Genomic DNA, 10,000 nt, shown 5'->3' with positions numbered 1-10,000 from the left:
GCCTCGACAAGGTGCCTGATATACTGCAATATATTAGTCTGACACGACAAGGTACCTGATATACTACAATATATTAGTCTGACACGACAAGGTGTCTGATATACTACAATATATTAGTCTGAGTGCATTAGTGTGACACAGTACCTACTATACTGTGACATATTAGTCTGCCATGACAAAGTGCCTAATATACTACAGTATATTAATATGCTATGACAAGGTATCTAATTTATTGAGAAAAAAAAAAAAAAAAATTCTGGGGGAGCATGATTCGACCCCTTGTGAATTTCGCTCACCACAATCGGCTATTGGATGTCAAACATAAGAGAGGAAACCCACTACATTTTCTCTTTGATATACTAGTCGAGATTCACTTTCGATTCCATAGAGAACTTTTATTACAATTTTTACGTGATACCGACTTTTATTCTAAATTATAATTTTAACTATCTGTGATATTGGTATTTTTTGCACAGTTCTTTACACTGTGTTTTTATTTAACTCATGATTTTTTTTTTATATTGGTGTGATCATCACTTAATGTTTTGAATTTTCCATAGTTTGACACCCAATAGCCAATGTATTTTTCGTGCTGGGGTGTCGTTACACATTAATTAATTCATTCATTTTGGTGCACTGGCTGTAATGAGAAATAGTCCAATGGGCCCACCAACGAGGATCGATCCGAGACCGACCGCGCATCAAGCAAGCACTTTACCACTGGGTTACATCCTGCCCGACCCTGGATGGGACATTAATACTTTTGGGGGGTTGAAGAAGGGTATTAGAGGATAACCGGCCTCGGTGGTGTCGTGGTTAAGCCATCAGACATACGGCTGGTAGGTACAGGGTTCGCTGCCCGGTGTCGGCTCCCACCCAGAGCGAGTTTTAATGACTCAGTGACCACTACACCCTCTTCTCTCTCACTAACAACTAACCGGCCTCGGTGGTGTCGTTGTTAAGCCATCAGACATACGGCTGGTAGGTACAGGGTTCGCTGCCCGGTGTCGGCTCCCACCCAGAGCGAGTTTTAACGACTCAGTGACCACTACAACCTCTTCTCTCTCACTAACAACTAACTCGCTGTCCTGGACAGACAGTCCACATTGCTGAGGTGTGTGCCTAGGACAGCGTGCTTGAACCTTAATTAGATTAAGTACGAAAATAAGTTGAAATGTAAAATTAGAGGACAACAAGACAATTTCTATCGTTAATAACCTTTTATTAGAGTCAAAGTATTGTTTATTCAAGCGTTGTCACGTGCAGTGATAATAAAACTAAGTCTAACATTAAGAAAACCAAAGTAAATAAAATTAAATGTTTTCACTTAAATATATGTTAGTGATGTGAAATATTAAGCACACGAGATTGAACAATATAGCTTACTTTTCAGATATAAACATCATAAATGAAAGAATTAAAACTTCAGTTTCACATATGCACACACACACACAGATGCACGGACACACATTATCGGCTGGTTATATGGTTACACTAATTGTCAAAGAAAACACAGTGTGTGTGTGTGTGTGTGTGTGTGTGTGTGTGTGACTCTCTCATGACCCACTTTTATATGCACAAGTAACTTCACAGTCCATTAAAACAAGGGTAGAGACCTTGGAATCATGGTTCTCTCTGTCTTAGAATCCGAGATTTTCAATACAAATGTGGCTGATGGCGATCATTTTAAAATACAAAATAAAGCCCACCAGACGTAGTTATTTTTTGCGTCCCGTTTTTAAATTGATCCCATCATGTTATGGAATGCTTGTGTCAAGTTTCATGTTTTCCTGAAAAAGTGAATGATTCCTTCAATATTTGGGCCTTAGCCCCTAGAATAGTAGAGACATATCAATATATCATCCATCATCTCTCTTTCTCGTGTGTGTGTGTGTGTGTGTGTGTGTGTGTCTATATATATTGTTGTGGCCGCGTCCCAAGGATATCAACAATGTCCTGAGAATATAAATAACATTCACAGATGACAAAGCCGAAGTGTTACAGTTTCCAGAATTATAAATGTATTTAAAAGTTATGAGTAAATGAAAATAAAGTTCACAGGTAAGTTTCCAACAGATAGATAGATCTCTTCCTTACAGCTCCAGTTATATTAAACCAGTGAGGAATGTATCGCCAATAAATGTAAACTTAACTGCAGCTTGCAGTTGCATATAAATATTACTTCGATAAACTAAGTTAATTAAATAGAGATGGTAAATTAATAAAATTTACTTTGAAAATATAAGTTAAAATTACTCCAGTGTCAATTTAAATGTATGTAATACAATAAAATTAGAAAGTTGGACAAGGGGACAGGAACTTACAAGTTTGGTTGTCAGAGAATGAGTGCTGACGTCCATTGATGTCGGCCTTTTATACTTTTTGAGAAGTACCACTTTTTGGTCCAGCTTCCGTTTGTAATTTACAGTTTGTAAATGCACACTCTAAATCCTGAATAATTTCAACTTTTTTTTATAAATACGTCAGTTTAGCCCATCGCAAAAGCATTACCAACTTGAAATAATTAATTCTGTAAATTTCTAAAGTGCATAAACATAAAACTAACATTTCTTAATTGTTCTTTTAGTCTAAAATTAGCGTAAAACAATTTCACAGAAAAAGCCTTTAGAATATTTATAGAAACGCCATTATTAACCAGGCACAGAAACACGCTATTGTGCATTGCAAATACATTGGGAATTGAAGCTAATAACACAAAAAAATTCTAATATGCATAAACATGAGACTATCACTACATAATTGCCTTTTTGGTCTAATTTCAAGAGAAAATAGTTTTAATGAAAAAACCTTTGGGAATATTGTAAAAACGGCATTATTTACTAGGCACAAAAACACGCTATATGGTGCATTGCAAATACATTGAGAATTCAAGTTAATAATACAAACAAATTCTAATGTGCACAATTGCCTTTTTGGTCTCATTTCAATATAAAATAGTTTTAATGAAAAAGCCTTTGTAGATATAAAAACAGCATTTTTATACTGTTGTTTACAAACCGATATATCAGATCTTAGCAAACTGTTTGCGTAAACAGGTTCTCAGCGTGCAATGATATAGTTCCTAAAAGCACTAATATTACAGTAATGAGTTTTACAGTTATTACCTCACTTAATTAATAAAATGATTTGCCATAATGTACAAACAATATTAGGATACGTTTACCTAAGAAAATAGCTAATCGATCGCACAAGTTTTGGAGGAAAATACTTTACTAAGGGCAAGGTTATTACGGCAGTCATGTTAAAACAGTCGATCAAACGGAAATTAATTCCAATTTACTAAGTCCATGGAATATCGAATATATATATATATATATATCGTTAAAAAGTGTATGTTTTTCTCTACATGACAGGCTTGTTTCGTGAGAGAGTTGAATTATTGCTCTCACTCATCAGATGTAGATTTAATTACACCGTCAACGGAAAGCTGATGACGTAATGGACTCTGTGACGTCGAGGTTACGTCACTATGCAGGTCTATAGGTGATGTGTGGTATGTGCACAGAAGGTATTTGCGTCTGTGTCGATATGCTGATACGAGTTCATTCTTGGAGTTTAGTGTGCTGGTTTCAGGTTTATACATTATGAACAGTTTTTCCTTCAGGCAGAGGTTACATCTTTTGCTCGCTGGAGAGTATGATTTTGCTTTGGATAAAATTTTCCACTTAATGGTGTATGGGGTTAATCTATCCTTCAGTGTCCAAATGTACTGACTTAGCGCTGTTGCGTTCTTCTGTGTTGCGTTTTGAAAACTGCTCGTGTGCGCAGTATATCTCGTCTTAAATGTGTTCTCGGTCAAACCAACGTATGTTTCTTGCTTGTTGTTATCGAGTGTATTAACGGTAGCTTGATATATTACTCCTTTCTGCAAGCATTTGCCCTCAAGTGGACATTCAGCTCTTCGTCTACAGTTGCATTCTCTGGGGGGGAACGGCGTCTTTGTCTCTGTGTTGTTGAAGTAGAGTTTTGTTATGCGCTGAAATTATTTTCCCAACATTAGGCATGCAGCTATAGCTAATTTTAACGGTGTTTCGATTTATAATTTTGTGGAGAGGGTTGCTTTTGGGAAAGCACTCATCGAGTAATCTGAGGAACTGGTGACCTACGTTGGTTTTCACGTTGGAGCTATATGGTGGGTTGTACCAGGTGATGTTTCTATTGCGGTTGTTTCTGCGTCTGTTGTTTTCTGCTGTTGGGGTGTATTTGAGGTTATAGTTATATCCGCTCTTGAGTAAGGCTTCCTTATATGGGCGTTTCGCTTCTTCAAAAATGCACTCATTCGAAGATATATCAGAAAGCCTTTTATTTATTGTTTTTGGTATACTGCGGATGGTATTTGGAGGGTGGTTGTTCTTGTTGTGGATGTATAAAGGTGTGTTGTTTGGTTTCATATAGGGTTTGACTGAGCTCTTTTCAAGATCTAGAGTTACGTCTAAGTAATCTACAGATTTTTTGTTGGCGACTATGGTGATCTTGAGTTTATGGTTTGCAAATATTCTGCAAATATCTTTTTTGATTATCTCTATGGTTCTCGGTGACTCTTTGAATGCAGCTAGGCCATCGTCGCGATATAGTCCTATATTGTTGCCGTATTTGGCTTGTAGTTCTGAAAGAAGAAAGAGCCCGACTATTTCGCAAATTTCTGCTCCATCGTAACTACCCATAGTTACATCAAACCGTGATTGTTTGCCTCTTTTGCACTATGCCTTGCTGTTGTTAAATAGCAGTGAATTTCTTGCTTGTAATATTATTTCCATCTCATCGCTAGAAATATCGTCGAATTTGGATGCGAACTGTAGGGCTTGTTTCACGAGATTTTCTGTTATGGACGGATAAAAATCACATATATCGAAACATATGAAAGAATAGTTGGATTTATTGGATATTGCTTTAAACCACTTAATCACGTCTGACGTGTTCCTCCACTGGTTTGTTCTGGTTGTGTTCAGAATCTTTCTGTTGATTCTCTCCCTAGTTTTTTTTTTGCTTATTATGCCAATTTCCGGTTTAGATGGGTTTATTAGTCTACAGGTGGGTTTATTGGAGAAGTTTGGTTTGTGGTCTTTTAACGTAATAAATGCTTCACTTTTTGCTGTTGTATCTATGCGGTCTGCTAGATTTAGTTTTTCTGCAATGTGTATATATATAAATTGTATGCAAAAAACCCCATAAATATGTTCCTTGATTGTAAGATTCTTCAATCACAGTCTATGACGTATGCCACATAGTAGTCGAGTAAAGTATCAGGCGATTCCTTTTACTGAATGGCACACTCATTGCCAATCTTGTTGCCATCTGAAATAAAATTATTAATCAAATCAATTAAAGTAATCGAGTCAATTAACATTTGGGAACTTTTCTATAATTTGAAAGTATGGTAGTATGCTAGACTTTGTTATGGCCACTAGTATTTTGTAGTATAATGTGCCACAGTATAATACATACTTTGTCATACTAATGTACTGCGGTATATTAGGAACCTTGTCATGGTACACTAACATATTACAGTACATTAGGAACCTTGTCATGGTACACTAACATGTTACAGTACATTAGGAACCTTGTCATGGTACACTAACATGTTACAGTACATTAGGAACCTTGTCATGGTACACTAATATGTAACAGAATATAAGGCACCTTTTCATGACACACTAACGCATTGCAGTATATTAGGAATCTTGTCATGGTACAATAACATGTTACAGAATATTAGTAATATTGTGAGGGCACACTAAAATGTCACATAATATTTGGCACCTTGTTGTGGCACATTAATGTATTACTGTGAATTAGATTCTTTGTTATGGTACACTAGTATGTCACAGAATATTAAGTACTTTGTCCTGCCAAAATAACATGCTAAGGAATATTAGGCACTTTGTCATGACACACTATCATGTTGTAGTATATATAGACACATTGTCATGGTACACTAATGTGCCACAGTATGTCGAGCACTTTTCAACAGCAGACTAATGTATTAGACTATCCATCAAGTGCTTTGACATGACACTCTATAACATGTTGTGGTATATTAGGCACTTTGCCATGGCACACTAATGTGAAACAGTATATTATGCACCTTGTCATGACCAAAATATATTGAAGTATATTAGAAACATTTCAATGACATACTAATGTATCATTAGGATTAGGGTTGAGAATTGCCCGCTAGTCTGTCTGTCTGTCTTGTCTGTCTGTCCCTGTGTCTGTCTACTTGCCTGAGAACCTGCCTGCCTGGCTGCTTGCTTGAGTACCTGCTTACCTGTTTGCCTGCCTGTCTACTTTCCTTTACGTTTGTAGGTCAAGAATTTAGATAATCAATGTTTTACCTTCTCCAATTTTTCTATTGGCGTCTTTTCCACACAGAGGGCATCGTCTAACGTTTTGACAGCAAGACTTGCATAAGGTCTTGTGAGAGCAGGGCAGAATGATGACATTGGCTCTCTGTCTCAAACAACTGGAACACAAGACGTCTTCAACAAAACCTGAAGCTGTAGCATTCCCAGCAGCGGAACTGCTCGGTGGTGAACTGGAAAATAGAAATACTAGATGTAATCCGTACGGAAATGTTTTAAGTGGAGTGTGGTGGCCTTACACTGGTCTTCCACACACCCACACTCACCAAATACGACTGCAATATCAGATTTTTCTGACTGGACCTTATATTATTTCCTCTGATTCTTTTTTCATAGATCACCCCCACCCTCACCAATTTATGTTACTGCTACTGTGCTACTGTAGCACTACTACTACTGTGCTACTGTAGCACTACTACTACTACCACTACCACCACCACCACCACCCCCCCCCACCACCATCACCACTAATACTACTACTACCATTACCACCACTACTACTACTAAAGGGTGGGACGTAGCCCAGTGGTAAAGCACTCGCTCAATGTGCAGTCGGGTTAGGATCGATGCCCGTTGGTGGCCCATTGAGCTATTTCTCGTTCCAGCCAGTGCACCTCGACTAATATATCAAATACTGTGGTATATGCTGTCCTGTCTGCGGGATGGTACATATAAAGGATCTACTGAGGGAAAGCTGTATATCAAAGGCTGTGGTATGTACGATCCTGTCTGTGGAATGATGCATATAAAAGATCCCTTGCTACTAATGGAACAATATAGTGGGTTCCCTCTCTCCGACTATATGTCAGAATTACCAAATGTTTGACGTCCAATAGCCGATGATTAATAAATCAATGTTCTCTAGTGGTGTTATTAAACAAAACAAACTTGTATACTTTATTTGTGTGAAATTTTGCACCACCCTCTTCAGCTTCTCTTCGGTGCATATCTCAACAGGAGTTAACCCTCTATGGTTCTTGGCTCCTTTATCGGCGCCGTGTTGTAACAGGTAGGTGGCGATCTGTGCCCGTTTATCAGTACTTTGTCCTTGCTGTCCAATAAGCGCTTTGAACTATACAAAAAATATACATACCGTAGTTAGTTATATTTAGTTAAGCAGTCATATAAACAATAATAATTTTAATAGTCTAAAAAGACAGATCGGTGATTAACAGAAGTTTAGCACTTCGTAATCCTCCGTAATCATCAAATCAACGCAATTCAATTATTACAGCAACTCCAACAGGCAAACAGAGATCCAACTCTGCACACCAAATGTTCGTAACCCTCAGCATGCTACTTTGTTACGCGCCCTTAGACCAAACATTATTTTACCTTTAACTGCAAGATATCGCCAAACTCTGCTGGAATGAATGGTGTCGGTGTCATCTGCGATGGACAAATGCTCGTTGGTCAAATGTCATGTTTAGTAACAAATCCAGGTTTAATCTGGACTTCAGTGACGGTCGTGTAAGGGTTTGTCGCAGGTTAGGTAAACGATTCCAAGAGACTGCTGTGGTACCTCATGATCGGTATGGAAGTCGGTCAATAATGCGAGGGTGACATCACCATGTCATGTCAAGGGAGAGTCACAGGTCTGTACTTCAGAGATCCCCATCAATCGTCATGTTCTACCATTTGCTCATCGTCATGGCACAGGATTTGTGTTTCAGGATGACAGTGCCAGAGCTCACTGTGCACAGATCATCTACAGAGGCATCAAATCCACACCTTGGCTTGGCCAGCAATGTCCCCTGACCTTTCGCCCATAGAACCCGTGTGGGATATCCTTGGAAGACATATTCAGCAAAGTCACTAACCATCATGAACGCTGGTTGAATTAGGGTGGGCATATTAACCATACGACAAAGGTGTAATGCATATATTGACGCTAGAGGGGCCCCAACACGATATTGACATCTTGAGATTTTCGTGTCTCCACCCCTGACTGGCATTACCTTCATTGCGGGACTTAAACCATATTTTATATTGTTAAAACCAATGAAATCCAGTGCACATGTAAGTTATGTATATGATGGTGCTGAAATAAATATTGAAATTATTTCAAAGTTACAGTTTTGTTAATTTTGAGGAATATCCCGTACTTTTGTGTATATGTGTGTATGTGTTTGTGTGTGTCTGAGTGTCTGTGTGTGTGTGTGTGTGTGTGTCTGTGTCTGTGTCTGAGCGTGTGTGTATGTGTGCGTGTGTGTGTCTGTGTGTGCGTGTCTCAGTGTGTGTGTGTGTGTGTGTGCGTGTGTGCGTGTGCTCACGGAAAACGGTTCCAAATAAATATATACATAATTGCATTTAACTGAATTCTGTTCATGAAAATTCTAGAGAATTATTGTGAAACAATTCCATTCGATGTTTCAAACTTTATGCGCACAGCTTGTTACAGGCCAAGACTGGACCACAGTAATTTTTAACAGATAAATAATACATGTATGGAAAACAAGAGTATTCAAAAGTATGAGTATTAACTTTTAATGATGAACAGGAACTGTTCTCCATTAGAATATATATATATATAATATATGTTGTGTAAGTTGTAAAGAATGAAATATATTTGCCAGGTCAGTTGTTTGGCTCTGCATCATGGTAAGGTGTAAGGGTGTGTCTCCATCAGTATCACTTGCATTAACATTGGCACCTTAAAAAAAAAGAAGCAAAACCATTATAAATCAGGCGCGGGTCCAGGAAATTATGCAGGTGGGAGTCTAGACTGACGCGTTTTAGGGGGGTTCGGGTGACGATTCACCGAAAAATATATTTTATAATTAAAGTAATTATATTTGAGACGAGGGATTCCACCCCTGAAGCCCCCCCCCCCCCCGTGCACACACGCCCCTCCCCCTGTACACACGCCTGTAACTTCAGAACAAACACAAGAGATATGAAGTCTCAAACGCAGGTGTATACGGATTGTAAATATACTCTTCAAAAAAGAAAACACATAGCACTTTTTTTTTTAATTTTAATTTAAATGTTTGGTAATTCATTAGCTAGTGGACATGATGTCATGCAATTCTGAAGCTGACAAAACCCACTATTTGACGTCAGCACGTGGAAATTATTTTTTTCTTCTCAATATCCAATACTATGGTTGTGAAGCTCACATTTTCCACGTACTAAATACACAGCCGTATGGGATCCCAATTTTGTAAAGGGGGGGGGGGGGGGGGGGGAGCAGGCTAGATTTTGCCCTAATTAAACGAAAATGCCCGAATCTAAATAAAAACATTTATTCATATTAGTATTTCTGCCAAACAACTATATATGGGTGCAAACTAATCACTGTATATTTTTTACATATATTACGACTAATTTTGCTGGTAGAATGATTGAAATATATGTTTATGTAGGTCAGCACATTTTGCACGAATTTGAGAATTTGCACCAGAACTATGGTGGTGGTGGGGGGGGGGGGAGTCAATTAGTGTGCGAGCGCTCAGCCTCCAGAACACGCCACAATGTATCTATACTGAAGCACAATGAAAACGCAAAAAGAACTTTTCATTGTAAATAACAACAAACTATTAATGAATTGATGGATAATGTAATATAAGATTAATGACTGGTATTCATGAGATACTTTCACATGGAAACATGGCAAG

General features: G+C 38.1%; 1 protein-coding gene and 1 long non-coding RNA gene across 2 annotated transcripts in view; both read right to left on the bottom strand.

Annotated features, from left to right (window-relative positions):
- Positions 1-4,414: 4,414 nt before the first annotated feature.
- LOC121390709 lies at positions 4,415-8,290 on the bottom strand. Its single transcript, XR_005960247.1, has 3 exons — positions 7,280-8,290; positions 6,357-6,556; positions 4,415-5,316 (listed from the first exon to the last, which is right to left on the bottom strand). It is a non-coding gene; the product is annotated as an uncharacterized LOC121390709 (long non-coding RNA).
- A 606-nt stretch (positions 8,291-8,896) lies between these two features.
- LOC121389678 (E3 ubiquitin-protein ligase MIB2-like) overlaps positions 8,897-10,000 on the bottom strand; it is a 30,527-nt gene continuing 29,423 nt past the window's right edge. The window contains exon 16 of the mRNA XM_041521328.1: positions 8,897-9,036. Within this exon, the coding sequence (XP_041377262.1) occupies positions 8,897-9,036 (140 nt within the window). The remainder of the gene's footprint in view (positions 9,037-10,000) is intronic.

The sequence above is a fragment of the Gigantopelta aegis genome, chromosome 15, assembly GCF_016097555.1.
Source record: "Gigantopelta aegis isolate Gae_Host chromosome 15, Gae_host_genome, whole genome shotgun sequence".
Lineage (NCBI taxonomy): Eukaryota > Metazoa > Mollusca > Gastropoda > Neomphalida > Peltospiridae > Gigantopelta > Gigantopelta aegis.
Note: the sequence above shows the minus strand (reverse complement) of the source record. Positions and strands in the feature narration are given on the sequence as shown.